General features: G+C 40.8%; 3 protein-coding genes across 5 annotated transcripts in view; 1 reads left to right on the top strand and 2 right to left on the bottom strand.

The window, feature by feature from the left end:
- Positions 1–18,905, top strand: part of LOC309693835 (beta-1,4 N-acetylgalactosaminyltransferase 2-like) — a 45,590-nt gene that overhangs the window by 18,788 nt on the left and 7,897 nt on the right. For all 3 annotated transcript variants that reach the window (XM_082513407.1, XM_082513408.1, XM_082513409.1), the window contains exons 7-8: positions 9,704–9,817; positions 10,037–10,123. In XM_082513407.1, the coding sequence (XP_082369533.1) occupies positions 9,704–9,817; positions 10,037–10,123 (201 nt within the window). The remainder of the gene's footprint in view (positions 1–9,703; positions 9,818–10,036; positions 10,124–18,905) is intronic.
- Positions 4,493–7,891, bottom strand: LOC309695587 (uncharacterized protein). Its single transcript, XM_082516330.1, has 6 exons — positions 7,660–7,891; positions 7,269–7,468; positions 6,788–6,853; positions 6,498–6,665; positions 6,164–6,259; positions 4,493–5,795 (listed from the first exon to the last, which is right to left on the bottom strand). The coding sequence occupies exons 3-6, from the start codon at positions 6,797–6,799 to the stop codon at positions 5,481–5,483; spliced, it is 591 nt and encodes a 196-aa protein (XP_082372456.1). The 5' UTR covers positions 6,800–6,853; positions 7,269–7,468; positions 7,660–7,891; the 3' UTR covers positions 4,493–5,480.
- Positions 10,130–12,288, bottom strand: LOC309696118 (uncharacterized protein). Its single transcript, XM_082517261.1, has 4 exons — positions 12,277–12,288; positions 12,132–12,197; positions 11,538–11,732; positions 10,130–11,146 (listed from the first exon to the last, which is right to left on the bottom strand). The coding sequence occupies exons 3-4, from the start codon at positions 11,704–11,706 to the stop codon at positions 11,001–11,003; spliced, it is 315 nt and encodes a 104-aa protein (XP_082373387.1). The 5' UTR covers positions 11,707–11,732; positions 12,132–12,197; positions 12,277–12,288; the 3' UTR covers positions 10,130–11,000.

The raw sequence follows: 18,905 nt of genomic DNA, 5'->3' as shown, positions 1-18,905 counted from the left end.
CAGCAGCACATTTAAGCTTGATCAGCTGTTGTTAGAATTTATTTAATATTAATTTCCAGTATCAGCTGATGTTTGCTGGAGCCACAGCTGTAAAAGCTGCTGGTCACGATATCAGTTTGGATATCAGGTGAGAGGGAAACATGAAGAGCTGAATAGGTGATGGAGAAACAGGTTTACCTTTTAGGTCACATGAATGAGTTGAAGGGAAGTTATGAACTGTTTCTGACAAATAACACCAGGATCCTTTTTTACGTGGCTGACAGCTGGTAACTGTGCAGGGGCGGATCTAGCAAAGTTTTTTCAATCATTTCTAAACAGAAGTGTTACATGGACGAAAATTTACGCCAGCATCAGGTTATATTTAGACAGCAAGGAGCAGACGGTGACGTAATTCTGAAGGCTAGACTGTCCAATTTCACAGTCGCTCATTTCCAGGTCTACCTGGCAGTCGGAGGACCCGGCCCACTTAGATCGCGAAGGCAGGGTCCTCAGGTGGACACAGCCTCTGAATTTGGACTCCCCTGTTGTTTCTGGTGTTACAGATTCAAATATTGGGGATGGATACAAGAGGAAAAATCCCAAAGAACAACACTGGTCCGGCCGGGTTGAGTCAAACAATGATTTTAATGATCACACGAGTGGGAGATGGACACCGTACGCAGACAGCCTTAGATCTCGCCTCAAAAACCACATTTCCATAGTTTTATGAAATCAGGGTATTAGAACGCCCCTTCATGCGTAAAACAGGTGCAATACAATCAATGTTGACAGTTTATTTAACACAGAAAAGAACATTCGCTCCTTCCCGAGGACAGACACTGACTCCCACCTGTCTCCTGGAGCCAACTGTCCCCCTGCGGAGACACAACATTGCAACTACAAGGATTTCCAAATTGATTAAGGTGATCAGTGTGTAATGCTCTGAATCAAGTATGTAATATTAAATGAATATTGTTTAATCAACTGCCACTACTTAAAACATAACAAAAGCTATAACTGAATACAGAATCACCAAGAATAACATGATATCAGTGTTGTGTAAGCGCGTGCAGCCTTCTATGCTCAAAGCCTTTCCCCTCCATAGATCAGCCAGACATTCGCGCTGACTGTAGCTTTTAACCCTTATTAACTTGAGCACAACTCTATAATGAGCAACAAACTGCAATATGTGTGAGATGATCATGGTTACACCTGCAATGAAAGATCATATGATTATTCTGGTACCTGTAAAGAAAAGATTAACCTAAGGTTATAACAATCACTGTAATGTAAAGGTTAATGTAAGGTCAAAAGCTTCAATAAATGTTTAATGCAAAGCTGATTATATGATTCTGATGAACTAATAATGCAGATACTAAAATAACAGAAAAACATCCCCTTTTCATCCCACACTGGCCGATAAATAAACTTTAATTTTAAAATTAAAGAATCATGTGCTAACGGCTGTCTAAATGACTTGGGTAAAGTTTGTAGCATGCATGTTTGTTGTTTTTGTCTGCTTCCACTTGTCTTTGCACTAGGATGATGTCGGCGTAAATGTGCAGTCATATTCGTTGTGTTCCCACTAGTGCTGTCAGCGTTAATCTCATTGAAATGACGTTAAAGCCACAACACGGCAAATCTCCATTAACGAGCTACCGCGGATCGCCCCGTGCGTAGGACTGGATGACCAACGCGTTAACGAGCTAACTGGGCTAACACACTAGTTCCAACCAATGTAATTGAGCATTGCGTGGCACATCCAACATACTGTTTTACTTTACTTTAGTCCATGACGCGCTTACCTTCAGGGTCATACGTCACATGAAGACCAAAATAGTTCCAAACGCCACATCTGAATTAGGGTGGGGGAGGTTCAATTTGCCAAGTTGCAACGACAGCTTAACATCTGTCTCTCTAGCTTGCCCTGCGCTCAGTGAATCTGTGTTCAACTACTCCGCCTAGGCTGCATTGTTGAGCGCAGATCCACTGAGCGCTCAACACAGACAGCATTGTCAGAAGGAAAGTTGATAAAATAAATTAAAAATTTTGTATTGTTCAATAAATATGTGTACCGAACGGTTCAATATTGATACGAGTATCATTGCACCCCTAATATATATATATATATATATATATATATTCAGATAATTACTTATTAAAAGTGAGACATTTTAAATGAAAATAACAAAGACAAGTATTTCTTTGTGCGCCCCTTTCCCTGTTAATGCCCTAACTGGCCCCCTGGCAAAACTTTGCTAGACCCGCCCCTGCACAGTTACCAGCTGTCAGCTATGTAAAAAAAGGATCCTGGGGTTATTTGTCTCTCAGAAACAGGTCATAACTTCCCTTCAACTCATTAATGTAACCTAAAAGGTAAACCTGTTTCTCCATCACCTGTTCAGCTGTGATGATTCAGTAAGGACATCTCGTGGTTTCATCTTCATGTTTCCCTCTCACCAGATAACCATACCGATATCATGACCAGCAGCTTTTACAAACATCAGCTGATACTAGAAAGTAATATTAGATACATTCTAACAACAGCTGATCAAACGTGCTGCTATTTATTAACGCGACATCCGCTGGTTTCCTCTTTCTGGCGCAAAGTGGGTGATAAACAAACAAGAGAGAAAAGCCGATCAGCTGATCATTGATCCGTTTCATGATTGAAGTAGGAACAGGAGAGGGAGGGGAGAGAATGAGAGAAGAAGAGGCAGCTGTGCAGCGTAAAGATGCATAATAAATCCAGCTTTGTGTCTTTTTCCATTGTAGCTGAAGTCCGGGACATACTGTGTTCCTTTTCAGCTCAATACGAAACACGTAATATTTTCTCTGATTACGGGACGATTGGCAACTCTACTAACTAACCTTGTGAATAAAATAAAGTTCACTATCAGTAACATCATAGCACCCACCCAGCTGTATAGAAACTCCATCATGCTAGCTAGCACGCAGTATAAGTTATTGTAACTGACGGTAAAAAGTCAGAACAACGAAAATAAACTCCACCTAAACTTGGTTTATATTTGACCCAGATAGACTGCAGGTCATAACTTCTTACCTGCAGTTTAGTTCACCTGACACTCAGACCGGGGCAGCCGCCTTGGGTCTCTCCTTCTCCCTCCCTTTCGCTCATTCACTTGCTGGCCTCTGTGAAAGCTCCGCCGTAGAAACCACTACCAAACAACTGAGTTATTTTTACACATCGGCCAGTATCTGGCCAATCCACCAGCTATCATTGTTTATACTGTTACAAAAACAAACAAACAAACAAACAAAAATAAAAATGAAAAATCACCATCGGCTCACTGGGCAAATGCCAGGTATGCCCAAAGGCCAGTCCAGCTATGGTCTGTGTGCCAAATAACACTTCAGAGTGCTCAGCCTAATTGGGTGGAGTGCTGGGAATTGCGCCACCTGATGATCAGTTGTGGCAGAAAATTCTGGACAGACCTGGTGAGGGTATGCTGGGGCAGGGGCCATGAAGAGAGAGAGAGAGTATGCATTGTATGCAAACGGCTATAAACAGCCATCATAATTCGTCATACAACGAGAACAGGACAAATCAACAATTGACAATGACTAATTAATATTAAAATCTGTAACATAATGCATTGTTTGGAGTTTAGTCTGTTACTGTTACTATTTTCACCATTTCTTCTTGGAGCAACTGTAACACACATAATTTCCTTAGGGAGTAATAAAGTATTCTGATTCTGATTGTTTCAGGATGACCTGCCATTATCCAATGACACATCTGCTTATCTGTATCTTTTGCTCGTTTCGCTGCCTTGCCTTTTCTATTTTTTTCTAAACTGAGCAACTGATGGCTTTGAACATTTCTTGTCCATCTTCCTGGTTTTAATTTTGCACTCCAGTATGAACACAACTTGAGGATCGCCACAACTTAACCTAATAGACCTGCATCTTAGTTCACAAATTCACTTTGTCTAAGGTGTATTTCTGGGATTTCACACAACCGAGGACTCAGATCGTGAGGACATAATGGGCTTGGATTTACATCATTATGAATGAAATGTGCTCTATTTGGAAGCAGCCGCCCCCCTCCCCTTTCAATGGGTTGTGTGTGAGACTTTAAATCATCAAACTGTAAATTATAAATTTTAAATTGTTATTGATCCCTTTACCCCGAGTCCTAAAGTGCATATTTATTTTCTTACTCTTCTTATATTTATTGTTTGTTTACTTGCACTGCTGTAACTGGAGCCTCGTCTCTCTATATACTGGACTGTATGTAGCGGAGATGACAATAAAGTTTACTTTGACTTCAGGGCTCTCGCACTCACTTTTCACGTATAGAATTTTGAAAAAACATAGTTTCAAATTATAAGTCTGCAGCCCCGCCCTTTCCTCCCTGTGTTGCAAGCAGCAGGTGCACCTTGCAAACGGAGGGCGCCCCTACTCTCAGCAAATGTGCGATAGAAAACCAATCGGTGTCTATGCCATCTCCAGTATGCGCTGGCTGATGTCGGGGCAGCATGAGCACTGTAAACCCGAATAAGTTACCAGAACTCAAAAAAATTGAGGCAATCGATTGCCTCAATTTTTTTGAGTTGATCAACTCAAAAGTCAAATTTTTCCAGAACATAAAAGTTTGGATTACATGGTACTTGTATCTTTTGAGAACGGTCAACTCAAATATTTGCAGTTAATATGACTTAAAGTTTCAAGTTTACAAATTCAAAGGAATAAGTTCACAGAACTTATAAAAAATAAGTACACAACCACAACATTTTTATGTTAACAAAACTCAAATGTTTATTAGTTTGTGTTGTCATTATTTTAAGTACACGTTAGTCAAATATGTTGACTACTTGATACTTAAAAACATGTGACCCAAAACTTAAAATTTTTGAGGCAATTGATTGCCTCAATTACACTGAGTATCGGTAACTTAATATGCAAAAGTCATAAACATCTGCCATTGAACAGTATCTTGCCTGCTCCCTTTTAGCACTATGTTGAAATTAAATACATTCAAAAAAAAAAAATTAAATAAATTAAAAATAATTAACAAAAACATTTATAAATTAAAATAAGTAGACCAAAAATTGTTTAGTCAGGAAAACTGTCAGAGTACGGTAATGAAAAATAATGCCAAATAATAATAAATAATATCAAAATGTGCTTTTGGCTCTCTGGCTAATATCTGAATAAGGCAACAGGGCAGCAACTTGAGTGAATTACAATGCTATTTGTTTTACATTAACCAGTATCAAACAGTGAAATTTAGGTCATCTTGCGCAGCCCACAATGTTTTAGAAATAGTATTACGAAAAACATTAAAACATACAAAACATTAGTGTTGTTTGCATTATGTTAATGAGAACAAAGGCACGTTGTATAGTTTGGACCTATTGGCTGAACACCTGTAGAGTAATGCAATAACGTTTTGAGGCATTATTTAGATAAAAGGAGAGAACTTTGAACTAGCCTTTTATAATGCTTCACCCTGCATCCTTCTTTCAGATGAGTTCCTACATAACCAAGTCATTCTTGAGGGTCTGTAACCTGGGTGACAGTTTACCACTTTCTAGACCAAGTAAAATCTTTTGAGTAAATTCTAAAGTGTTGGTCAGGGCTTTGGGGTAGCTGAGGTGAAGTGAATAGATCAGTCCAAACATTACCAGGAAGGCTTCACCAAATCTGGGGAGACTGAACACGGCATCACTTTCAATGACGACAGAGATTTTCACAGGTTGGTAGTGAACTGGACTTGTCGTGTCATGGTCACTGATGACAGTGAAGAGGGCCACTTCAACACCATCAAGCTCCAACTCATCAGATTCGTCCTGAATTAATGAAAAAGAGATACTAATCACAATCTAACCCAAGAAATACAACAGACGACATATAATTTCTCATTTTACCAACTCCCATTGAGATTCAATACCTCTTTCACAAGGGAGACCTGAGTCTCGCTGTAAGAGGTGAAAAACAGAAGATCCATGTTCTGCACACATAAATCAGCTAATTCACCAGAGAATCAAGTGGTGTGAGATAGACTGAAACTAAGCTAAAGGAAATACAAAGGAAAATGTTTTACTAAACATCTTATCACTTTCAACAAAACACCAATTCAGTTCATTCATACATGTTTGTACTTTGATGCACTGTTTATATACACAGTAGTATCTGTTAGATACTTAAGGATACTCACAGTGCAGGTTCTGAAAAATCCAGAGACATCCTCACGCAGATAGACAGGAAGGGCGTGGAGAACGGTAGTGCGCTTGGTGTGGATATCATGGATTTCCTATTTCCAGATTAAAAACAGAATTGTATATACTGGTGAGTTTACTGAACAACAACAACAATAACAGTCAAATCAGAACATATGTCCACAAATAACCTGTTCACATCTTTAATACAGTCAGACAAATAGCAAACACAAAGTGGAGTAATAGCAAAATTCAAAAAGCTCATTTAAATCATTGAACCTGTCCAATGTTCCACTGGTTCAACCTATGAAATGTGTAACAATCTATTATTACCTGGTAATTGTGAATTCTTAGACTTTCAGCCAGGGCATCTGCTGTCTTCCCAGTTTTTGATGCCTTCTGTCTGAATAAGGTCATCAGTCGAGGAAGATGGCGGTCAAGTTCAGCGTAGAATGTATTGGGCAGGTTCTGATTTGTAATCCGCTGAAACTCTGCATACAACTACAGCAGAAGGACAATACAGTTCAATTTGAAGAATCTCGCACACCTTTATAAAGCAGCAAAAAGCTGACACATGAGTAAGAATTACAATTTTCATTTTAAAGAGAGCTGATCCATATTACCTCAGACTCCATTTTTAGAGCAGGCCAGAGGTCCAAGAGCTCCTTCACTCCTTCACAACCCTAACCCTGCACATATAGTTTAAAATATAGCGTTTCTAACAAGCAAAAGGCTTGAAAGCACTCTCACTGCAGACAGGTATCTCCGCTGTGTAACTGCAGGGACAACGGGCTTGTTTGGACCCAACTATTCTGAGTCATGAGAGGGGGTTTAAAAATTTAGAGAGATTAAAACACTTTGTTTCATACTAGGCGACCGGGCGCCACCTCTAGAACAAGTAGTATCTAACTTTTTAAACAGCCTGCGACCCTCATTACAACAACTTAATGCTAGCTCTGCAAGTGCAAAGTTTCCTTCGGGGAGAGCAGCAAAGCACATAAAAAACACGGACCGACATTTCTGCTATTCTTTTTGACACGCACCCAAAATACAACTAAATATTTGTATTTTAACAATAAACTAATATCAACATTGAAAACTTACTGTAAGTTCAGTGATGCTAGTTGCTGCCGTTAGGTCCAACTTTCTCCAGTCGTCCGTGTTGCCTCTTTGGTGCTGTTCCCGCCCATATACCTTTACTTCTTCTGTGTTTCGTATTAATGCTCATTAGCGCCGCCTTCCGCTTCGGAGGGTGAATCAGAGATTAACTCGGAATAAAAATTGATTCCTGCAGCTGCTCAACACTTACGGAAAAAATTGAAAATATATATGTAGGATACATTAGTAAAACAATGAATATTAAAATAAATACATTTTGTCTTCCACTAATGCATTTAAGACAATTTGATTTTACCTATTTGGTGAAACACTTTGAGATTTTATTGTATTTTAGCATGTGCTACATAAATTAAGTTTATTATTAAATCCTACCTACTTGAAACAACAAAAATAACAGGACTTTACCATTCTTATATGTCCTAACTTAACTGTGTTACGTTGTGCTTAAGTTATGATTTTAAGTGATGCTTACTTAATATAGAAATAGTTCAATTCAATCAAATATTATTAGTTTCATTTACTCAAAAAGAAGAACATGTTACACGAACTTGACATATTTAAGTTAACAGAACTTTTTAAAGACTTTGAGTATACACTATTTAATCTATTTAATTACTTTGAACATTCGAGTTTACAGTGAGTATGAGCAATTCTATTTTTTTGCCGATGCCCGTGATGCCGCCCCTCACCACGATGTTGCCCCGGGCAACCGCCCGTGTCACCCGTATCAAAAACCGCTACTGCGTCGACCGTTGTTTACAGCGCAGTCGGCCACAGTTTTTTTCTTTTACTTACTTCCGAAAAGAAAACGTCATTTATGCTATCCAATAGGCTACTGAACAAATTTAAACTTTCTAAAATCATGCAAAATTGCAAAATGCTTAGCTGTATCACTAATAAAACCTCTGTAACTTTGCTCTGCTTCACTTTAGCAGAATCAGGTAATGTTCAAATGTTAATGACTTTCTTTTGTTTTTGAATATTTATAAGGTTATCTGCTATAAAATCCCAGGCCAGGAAAATCGCCTTCATCTTTTTCTGTGTTTTTGACACAAAGGCATCTGCTGTGATGCTTACACCTTTGATTAAGTCTTGCAAGTGTCAGCTTTCTTTTTATAGATATAAAAATATGGAAATGTACTGATAGTTGATCAGAATTATAATATTTCTGACTGAGGCAAAATTTCAGCGATTAAAATCGAATCGAATCAAATTGTGGATTGAAACTATTCAGGACCTTGTGAATCGGAATCTAATCAATTCTAGATATCAGTGACGATACCCAGCCCTAAACATGACTCAAGTGCGGGACCCAGGCAAAACAAAGCAGAGTAATCAGTTAAAACCTTAATTCAATCTGGAGATATTTACAAATAATTTAAACTGTGGCAAGTGACTAATTCGACTTGAACAAACACAAAACACGAGTGATCTTTTGCATGGGCAAGAGTCTTGACTAAACACAAAGATCAGATTAACTTGAGTGAGTCCTGTCAGTAGCACATTAAGCTAGCCAATATTACTTTTTTTTTTAGATAACATCTGTGTAAAATAAAAATTGTAATCTCAAAAGACTGATAAAAGTTAGAAGACAAAGACATATACATGTATTCTTTTACTTACAAGGTATCTTGACACCTTTTAAAAAATCCTACCCTGCAAAACTTTTTTTTTTTTTTTTTTTTACACCTGCTAAGTTATAATGGTTTTCCCTTTAACTTGCCTCCATAGCTCCATACAATTTCAGAAATTTTGTCCCCTCAATCAGCGTAGTATTGGTGGTTTTACATGAATCTTATTTAGTAAAGTTCAGGACTTCATATTCTTGTTGTCAGTTATCAGTAACTAATGTATTTTGGCTGGGCAGCATGGAAGCATGGTAGTTAACACTGTTGCATCACAGCAAGAAGGTCCTAAATTCATCTCCACCATCTACTGTATTTTTGTGCGGAGTTTGCATGTTCTCTCTGTGTTTTCACTGGTTCTCTTGTATACTCTGGCTTCCTCCCAGAATCCAAACACATGCAGTTAATGAGGTTAGGTTAACTGGTGATTCTAAACTGCCTGTGAATGTGAGTGCCAATAGATGTCTATGTATGTATATGTATATATATTTATGTATATGTATGTGTTAGGCCTACGACGGAGTGGCGACCCACCCTGTTCTCCCAATAAGGATAAGCACAAGAGAATGGATGGGTGAATAATTTAATTAGGAAAACCACTTTCCTAATTAGTCAGAATAAATTACTCTGAATTAAAGACTACTCCTGTTATATTATAAGTCCTTTCAGAGAAATTACCAGCAGTATTATATTACTGTGAATAATATATAATTTGTCACATCTATTGGCACTTAGCCATAACCAATTAAACTTCATTTTAAAGCTAATGTAAAGTTGTTTGGTTTGAATTCACAGGTTCTGGAGAGACAAAACTGACTATTGAGTCTAGCACCTTGTTGGTCCTCAATGACCTGCTGGCCAAAGTGTCCTATACCAGCACCATCTACCATATAAACACTGGAGACCTTGGTATGTGTCAAAAATGTGAAGAGCTATAACCCCCATTTTTAAATGACAATTGAATTTGCAAAATGTCATGTGCATTTTACATTAGCATTAATGTATGAGTCCTGTGTGTTATATTTAAAATAACTGAAATAATGAGTCCTGAATTGCTTCTTTGTTATTTTTCTTCAAACAAAAGTCCCGCTTGTTCTGAACCTAAACAAATGTTATTTTTGTGTTCAGTCACTTTCCAGTTTGAAAACTATGAAGCCGTGTTTCCCATTACCATCCAGCAGCCTCATGTACCAGTCCTGTATGACATGGGAACAGGTAGAAGTGTACTCTTTATCAGGGGTCAAAAGCCAAGTCCATCCATCCATCCATCTTCATCTGCTTTATCCGAGGCCGGGTCGCGGGGGCAGCAGCCTAAGCAAGCACCTTTTTTTGCTCCTCCTTGAATCGCTACCTTATCATGGTGGAGGGGTTTGTGTGTCCCAGGGATCCCAGGGGCTATGTTGGCTGGGGGCTTTTGCCCCCAGGTAGGGTCTCCCATGGCAAATTGGTCCTGGGTGAGGGACCAGACAAAGAGCGATTCAGAAGACCCTTATGAAAAGGATATCGAGGGAACAGTTTACCCTGCCCGGGATAGGGTTACCGGGGCCCCGCCCTGGAGCCAGGCCCGGGGAGGGTGCCCGAGGGCGAGCATCTGGTGGCCGGGCCTTAGTCCATGGGGCCCGGCCGGGCACAGTCCGAAGAGGAGACATGGGCCCATCCTCCCGCAGGCCCACCACCCGCAGGAGGCGCCATAGGGGTCGGGTGCATTGTGTGCCAAGTCCATATTCATTTAAATGCTTCTTTATTATTTGCATCTTGTTTATCATTGCATACAATTAAGAACATTAGCTATGTTGAGGCAGAATCACTGTCTCCTTCCATCATTGTCATTTTCTCATTAACTTACACTAGTGGACCCCCCCCCCCCCCAAAAAACAAACAAACAAACAAACACTATACTCTCAAAACTCTTCTTCATTCCTAGTTGTTTCCACCTGAAACACTTTGCTTAGTTAAGAACTAGTAACTGATTAGTTAGAAATATCAGCCTAAAGATGTAGGAAATCCACAAGAATATAATAATTATGTCACAATGTTTGAAACGGACTCACGTGCAGACCAGGTATCCTTGGCAAAGAGAAAGTGCGTTTATTTACAGTGAGACACCAGGTGAGGATATATATACAGTGCAGCGGGGGAAAGGGTCCGGGGCTCCAGGGTCCAGGGAGAAACAGGGATTAATCCAATACACGCTCCCAGTGGGTTCCAAACACACACTCACTCGGGTCCAGGGCAGACCTATATACACACAGAGAAAGAAGTCCAGGTTAGGGATAGTCTCAAACTCACAGATACTGATTCAGATACAGGTTCAGGTTCAGGTTATGGTTCAGAGGGACTGACGCTGATGGCTCAACGATCCAGCGAAGGATGACACAGGTCCTTCATCATAAATAGTGCTCCAAATCAGCTGGGATTGGCTGCAGGTGTGACTGTGAGCACAGGTGCGTGGACCAGGGGTGGAAGCCCGTAATGAGCACTGCCCCAGCAGAGGAGAGAGAGTGCAAAGGAAAAACAAACAAAACATCTTGCCAAACACAGAGTCAGCCACTGAGGCACAGGGACCATGACAGTACCCCCCCTCAACGGGAGCCTCCCGGCGACCCACCAGGCGACCCACCAGGCTTACCCGGATGTGAACGGTGGAATTCCCGCAGCATCCGCTTATCCAAAATGGCCGCTCGCGGGACCCAAGAACGCTCCTCCATGCCATACCCCTGCCAATCCACTAGGTATTGAACACCACTCCCCCGGCAACGTGAGTCCATGATGCGGGTGCGAGTAGGCGGGCAAGCCATCCACAATCCGGGCAGGAGGCGGGGGCCTGGAAGGAGGGCACAGAGCGATAGGTTTGTAGCGTAAACGTATTCGATGGAACGTTAAGGACAATTTCCTACACAGCAAAACAAGACACGAGTAGACAAAGTTCTTCTTCATGTTTCTCGTGCACGGGAGAGAACCGGACAAACGCCGTTCCTTCGCTTGACCCCAGTCGCTCTCGTCCGCTCCCCCGTAACACTGCTCTTTTAGTGAGGTTACATGAATATACATAGGTTCATTAACATATGATGTCTACATACAAACAAAGAGTACCTTGCCTGTGTGTGTGGTCAGAGTGTGACCCCATAAATGACTTCCTGCTGGTCTGGAAGTCCAGCAGTTCATCTAAACAAAAGGCACTTAGACTAAAACAGATAGATACATAATAATGTGTGGCACCCACAGGCAATGCCGCCCACAGTGCAGGTAGCAGGAAGAATGGAGGCAGGAACGGTCCTTCCATCTGAGGCTGAGAATTGACGGGACAGGGCGTCTGCTTTGATATTTCGGGATCCAGGTCCAGTGATCCAGTGAAAAACAGGGCCCACCTTGCTTGTCGGGCGTTGAGTCTTTTGGCAGATTGCAGGTAGGCCAGGTTTTTATGGTTAGTCTAAACGACAAAGAGTTGAGCCGTGCCCTCTAACCAGTGCCGCCACTCCTCCAAAGCGAGTTTTATTGCCAGCAGCTCTCGGTCTCCAACGTCGTAGTTTCGTTCCGCTGGGGATAGCTGGTGGGAGAAGAAAGCACATGGATGAAGTTTACCTGTCTGTTGCTGTGACAGCACGGCCCCCACACCTGAGTTAGAGGGGTCGACCTCGACCAATTCAATTCAATTCAATTTTATTTATATAGCACCAAATCACAACAAAAGTCGCCTCAAGGCGCTTCATAGATACAGAGAAAAACACAACAATCATATGACCCCCTATGAGCAAGCACTTTGGCGAGAGTGGGAAGGAAAAACTCCCTTTTAACAGGAAGAAACCTCCGGCAGAACCAGGCTCAGGGAGGGGCGGCCATCTGCTGCAACTGGTTGGGGTGAGAGAAGGAAGACAGGATAAAAGACATGCTGTGGAAGAGAGACAGAGGTTAATAACAGAGATTCAATGCAGAGAGGTCTATTAATACATAGTGAGTGAGAAAGGTGACTGGAAAGGAAAAACTCAATGCATCATGGGAATCCCCTGGCAGCCTACATCTATTGCAGCATAACTGAGGGAGGATTCAGGGTCACCTGGTCCAGCCCTAACTATATGCTTTAGCAAAAAGGAAAGTTTGAAGCCTAATCTTAAAAGTAGAGATAGTGTCTGTCTCCCGAATCTAAACTGGAAGCTGGTTCCACAGAAGAGGGGCCTGAAAACTGAAGGCTCTCCCTCCCATTCTACTTTTAAATACTCTAGGAACAACAAGTAGGCCTGCAGAGCGAGAGCGAAGCGCTCTAATAGGGTGATATGGTACTACAAGGTCATTAAGATAAGATGGGGCCTGATTATTTAAGACCTTGTATGTGAGGAGCAGGATTTTGAATTCAATTCTGGATTTAACAGAAGCCAATGAAGGGAAGCCAAAACAGGAGAAATATGCTCTGTCTTTCTAGTCCCTGTCAGGACTCTTGCTGCAGCATTTTGGATTAGTTGAAGGCTTTTCAGCGAGTTTTTTGGACATCCTGATAATAATGAATTACAGTAGTCCAGCCTGGAAGTAATAAATGCATGAACTAGTTTTTCAGCGTCATGCTGAGACAGGATATTTCTAATTTTAGAGATGTTGCGCAAATGGAAGAAAGCAGTCTTACATATTTGTTTAATATGTGCGTTGAAGGACATGTCCTAGTCAAAAATGACTCCAAGGTTCCTCACCGCGTTACTGGAAGCCAAGGTAATGCCATCCAGAGTAAGAATCTGGTTAGATACCATATTTCTAATATTTTCAGGGCCAAGTACAATAACCTCAGTTTTATCTGAATTAAGAAGCAGAAAGTTAGCGGCCATCCAGGTCTTTATGTCTTTAAGACATTCCTGCAGTTTAACTAATTGGTGTGTGTCATCTGGCTTCATGGACAGATAGAGCTGGGTGTCATCAGCATAGCAGTGAAAATGTATGCTATGTCTTCTAATGATACTGCCTAAGGGAAGCATGTATAATGTAAACAGAATTGGTCCTAGCACTGAACCATGTGGAACTCCATAATTAACCTCAGTGTGTGACGAGGACTCTCCATTTACATGCACAAATTGGAGTCTATTAGATAGATATGATACAAACCACTGCAGCGCAGTACCTGTAATACCTACAGCATGTTCTAATCGCTCTAATAGGATATTATGGTCAACAGTATCGAACGCTGCACTGAGGTCTAGCAGGACAAGCACAGAGATGAGTCCACTGTCAGAGGCCATAAGAAGATCATTTGTAACCTTCACTAAAGCTGTTTCTGTGCTGTGATGAGCTCTGAAACCTGACTGAAACTCTTCAAATAAACCATTCCTCTGCAGATGATCTGTTAGCTGTTTGACAACTACTCTTTCAAGGATTTTTGATATGAAAGGAAGGTTGGAGATTGGCCTATAATTAGCTAAGACTGCTGGGTCTAGAGATGGCTTTTTGAGTAAAGGTTTAACTACAGCCAGCTTGAAGGCCTGTGGTACATAGCCGATTATTAGAGATAGGTTGATCATATTTAAGATTGAAGAATTAATTAATGGCAGGACTTCTTTGAGCAGTTTTGTAGGAATGGGGTCTAAAAGACACGTTGATGGTTTGGAGGAAGTAATTATTGAAGTTAACTCAGAAAGATCAATTGAAGAAAAAGAGTCTAACTTAACATCAATGGTACTAAGAGTAGCTCTAGATATTATTACATCTGTGGCAAATGGCAAGGCAAGGCAAATTTATTTGTATAGCACAATTCAACAACAAGGTGATTCAAAGTGCTTTACAGAGACATTAGAAACAAAAACAAATAAAAAGCATGATTTAAAATTGATTAAAACAAGCAAACAAACAAACTAACTAAACACACACATTCACATTCACACCTGTTCGCGCGATCTGAACCCTTATCGTAAGGGGAGCTACCAGTCCTTCTGTGGACGAGCTAATTTCTATTTTAAATTCCCTGAATTTAAAATACTCTCTAGACCCAGTCTAGACCCAGCTGGGGAGCTACCCAGAGCTCTAGACCCACACCTGTTCGCGCGATCTGAACCCTTATCGTAAGGGGAGCTACCAGTCCTTCTGTGGACGAGCTACTTTCTATTTTAAATTCCCTGAATTTAAAATACTCTCTAGACCCAGTCTAGACCCAGCTGGGGAGCTACCTAGAGCTCTAAACCCACTTAACAAACAAACAAACAAAACAGTATATAAAATCAGTAGTTAATGTAAGTTTTGAAATTTAAGCTTAAAAGTGTGGATTTGGTGCTTTATTCAAATGCAACTGAGAATAGGTGAGTCTTCAACCTGGATTTAAATAAACTGAGTGTTTCAGCTGATCTGAGGCTTTCTGGGAGTTTGTTCCAGATATAAGGAGCATAAAAGCTGAATGCAGCTTCTCCGTGTCTGGTTCTGACTCTGGGAACTGATAAAAGACCTGATCCAGATGACCTGAGGGATCTGGAAGGCTCATACTGGGTCAGGAGGTCACTGATGTATTTTGGACCTAAACCATTCAGAGCTTTATAGACCAGCATTAGAACTTTAAAGTCTATCCTCTGACGGAAGGGCAGCCAGTGTAAAGACCTCAGAGCTGGACTGATGTGGTCCACTTTTTTGGTCTTAGTGAGGACTCTTAGTGAGGACTCGAGCAGCAGATTATTGGTAATTTTTTCTCTAATGATAAAAATTTTATTTGTGAAGAAGTTCATGAAGTCATTACTAGTTAACGTTAAAGGGATGGTTGGCTCAAAAGAGCTCTGACTTTTTGTCAGCCTGGCTACAGTGCTGAAGAAAAACCTGGGGTTGTTCTCATTTACTTCAATCAGTGATGAATAGTAAGATGTTCTGGCTTTGCGGAGGGCTTTCTTATAAAGCAGCAAACTATTTCTCCAGGCTAAATGATGATCCTCTAGATTTGTGACACGCCATTTCCTCTCCAGATTACGAGTCATCTGCTTTAGGGTACGTGTTCGAGAATTATACCACGGAGTCAGGTACTTCTGATTTGAGGACTTAGTTTTCACAGGAGCTACAGTATCCAGAGTCGTACGTAGTGAGGAGGTGAAATTATTAACAAGATAATCGACCTCTGTTGGGGTAGCGTTCAGATAGCTGCTCTGCTCTGTGTTGGAACAGGGCATTGGAGATGATAACAGAGGGTGGATTATATTCTTAAACTTAGTTACAGTGCTTTCAGAAAGACATCTACTTTGATAAAGTCTACTCTTCACCGCTGTGTAATCAATTATTGTAAAAGTAAATGTTATCAGGAAATGATCAGACAGGAGAGGGTTTTCAGGAAACACTGTTAAATGTTCAGTTTCTATGCCATATGTTAAAACAAGATCTAGAGTGTGATTAAAGTGGTGGGTGGGTTCTTTTACGTTTTGAGAGAAACCAATTGAGTCTAATAACAGATTAAATGCCATGTTGAGGCTGTTATTTTTAGCATCTACATGGATGTTAAAATCACCGACAATAATTATTTTATCTGAGCTCAGAACTAAATTAGATATAAAGTCTGAGAAATCAGACAGAAACTCTGTGTAAGGCCCAGGTGGACGATAGATGATAACAAGTAAGACTGGTTTCTGAGTTTCACAGCTGGGGTGGACAATGTTAAGCATCAGGCTTTCAAATGAATTAAAAGTCTGTCTTGGTCTTTCATTAATTAATAGGCTGGTGTGAAAAATTGCTGCCACACCGCCCCCTCGGGCTGTGCTTCGAGATTTCTGGTTGTTAGAATGACTCGGGGGTGTTGATTCATTTAAACTAACATAATCATCCTGCTGCAACCAGGTTTCTGTAAGGCAGAGTAAATCAATTTGTTGATCAATTATTAAGTCATGTACTAACAGAGACTTGGAGGAGAGAGACCTAATATTTAATAATCCACATTTCACTGTTTTACTCTTTGGTTCAGATGTGGATACTGTATTGTTCTTTCTTTGTAATTGTTTATGTTTAAGTTGTTTGTTGCTGGTTTTTAGTTTGTTTTTTGTCTTTTTGGAAGCTGACACAGTCTCTACGGAGATGGGTTTTTGGGGGGGTAGCAGGAGGAGAGAAGCTGCAGAGAGGCGTGTAAGACTGCAACTCTGCTTCCTGGTCCCAACTCTGGATAGTCATATTTTGGGGGGTTTAATAAATTTGTCCATATTTCTAGAAATGAGAGCTGCTCCATCCAAAGTGGGATGGATGCCGTCTCTCCTAACAAGACCAGGTTTCCTCCAGAAGGTTTGCCAATTATCTATGAAGCCCACATAGTTTCTGGGACACCACTCAGACAGCCAGCAATTTAAGGAGAACATGCGGCTAAACATGTCACTCCTGGGGCCTGTTCTTCGTACCTCGCTAAGTAAGTTAGCTGGATTTGATTGTTGACGATTTCGCGTGATCTTGGATCGATCGCGGCCACGCAGGTATGTCCGCTTCATTTATATGAAAGCAACAGCGATATTCCACCACTGTTTCACCATAAATAAATAACATCAATGTAACTAAAGATAATGCAGCACTTGATCCTTTTATTGATGTCACACAGATACATACAGGTCATTTCCTAAAAAAGGGAAATGTACTATTAAAATTCTATTACATGTATGTGATTATTACAGATGTAATTCATATTTTAGAGTAGTAATTGTAAATTACTTCGTGTAATCAAGATGAGAGACCACGGCTATAAAAGCGAAGGTGGATTTGGGAAGTCTGTCGCAGCCATGTCCTGTCCGTTTACGCGAGCCACCCATTGCGGAAGGTGCAAGATTGATAAGGAGAGTCCTCAGAATCCAGCGTATATTGCGGGATAGACAGGATCCTTTAGCTCAGCGCGACAGTGCGCTCATTGAGAGATATCGATATTCCCGTGAGGGTATTATTCACTTAACCAACTTGTTGACGAGGGGGTGCAGGACCACCACCTGTCTTTTTTTTTGCTCTGCCCTTTTCTTGGTTGCTGTTATGAACAAACAAACAGATTATTTCAGGGTCTCTTTCCAAGAGACGAAAAGCAATATAAGTGATAAACATTACCATTCTGTAGAATATTCTTATATTTCACTTTTACTTGTTCCCATGTTCTAGTGGGTCCTGTTGTGGCTCTAATGTGAAAGGGGATATAATATAACATATTTTAATATAATGTAATATAATATTGGATAATATAGTGTAATATAATAAATCTATAAATAAATAATAAAGTGACTGAATAGTGGTATTGTCATGCGCTTTGGGTGCCTTGAAAAGCGCTATATAAACCCACTCCATTATTATTGTTATTATTAAATTACTTACGAGTTTAATTTGTCAGCAACTTTCTGCCAGCCCTCTCTCCTTGCTTTTGCAGCCTTTGCAGTGTTCCCTTGCGTTTTAATTAAACTCTGAAACTCCTGAAATCCCGCACTCAAGAGTTCTTGCTCTGCTGCCGGAAAATACCGAGCGCGCCCCTTCGACATTTTCGCCGACCAATCAGCGGGTTGCCGATCAATGTTTCTACTATCGATGCGTAGCCCCTTTTACGACACCCAGTGATGTCACATTACTGCGTCCAGCTGTACTAATCGTCAACAACAGGTGTGTTCGGGGAACCGGATTAGCGAGCTCACGGTTAGCGCAATGGTTTGGTCTTGGATGTGTCATTTGATCTTGGATGTAGTAAGCGACGTATGAAGAACGGGCCCCTGGTCTGATTGGGGAGGGGACCAGAGAAAACTACAGAGTCCGACATTGTTTTGGCAAAGTTGCACACCGATTCAATATTGATTTTAGTGATTTCCGATTGGCGTAACCGGGTGTCATTACTGCCGACGTGAATTATGATCTTACTGAATTTACGTTTACCCTTAGCCAGCAGTTTTAAATTTCCTTCAATGTCGCCTGCTCTGGCCCCTGGAAGACAATTGACTATGGTTGCCGGTGTCTCTAGCTTCACATGTCTGAGAACAGAATCGCCAATTACCAGAGTTTGACCCCCAGCGGGTGTGTCGCCGAGTGGGGAAAAACTGTTAGACACATGAATGGT

This window comes from Aulonocara stuartgranti (assembly GCF_965226115.1).
Source record: "Aulonocara stuartgranti genome assembly, chromosome: 3".
Classification (NCBI taxonomy): Eukaryota; Metazoa; Chordata; class Actinopteri; order Cichliformes; family Cichlidae; genus Aulonocara; species Aulonocara stuartgranti.
The sequence above is the reverse complement of the archived record's forward strand: the minus strand, read 5'-3'. Positions and strand labels throughout refer to the sequence as shown.

What these genes read in the sequence shown, in the direction of transcription:
- LOC309695587 (XM_082516330.1), bottom strand. An exon ending in TAAGAATTCACAATTACCAG is followed by an intron (nt 6,260 to 6,497) that starts GTAATAATAGAT and finishes ATCTGGAAATAG; the next exon opens with GAAATCCATGATATCCACAC. An exon ending in GATTTTTCAGAACCTGCACT is followed by an intron (nt 5,796 to 6,163) that starts GTGAGTATCCTT and finishes TCATTAATTCAG; the next exon opens with GACGAATCTGATGAGTTGGA.
- LOC309696118 (XM_082517261.1), bottom strand. Translation starts at nt 11,706, where the DNA reads ATGGCTTGCCCGCCTACTCGCACCCGCATCATGGACTCACGTTGCCGG. An exon ending in ATTCCACCGTTCACATCCGG is followed by an intron (nt 11,147 to 11,537) that starts GTAAGCCTGGTG and finishes GTGTGTATATAG; the next exon opens with GTCTGCCCTGGACCCGAGTG.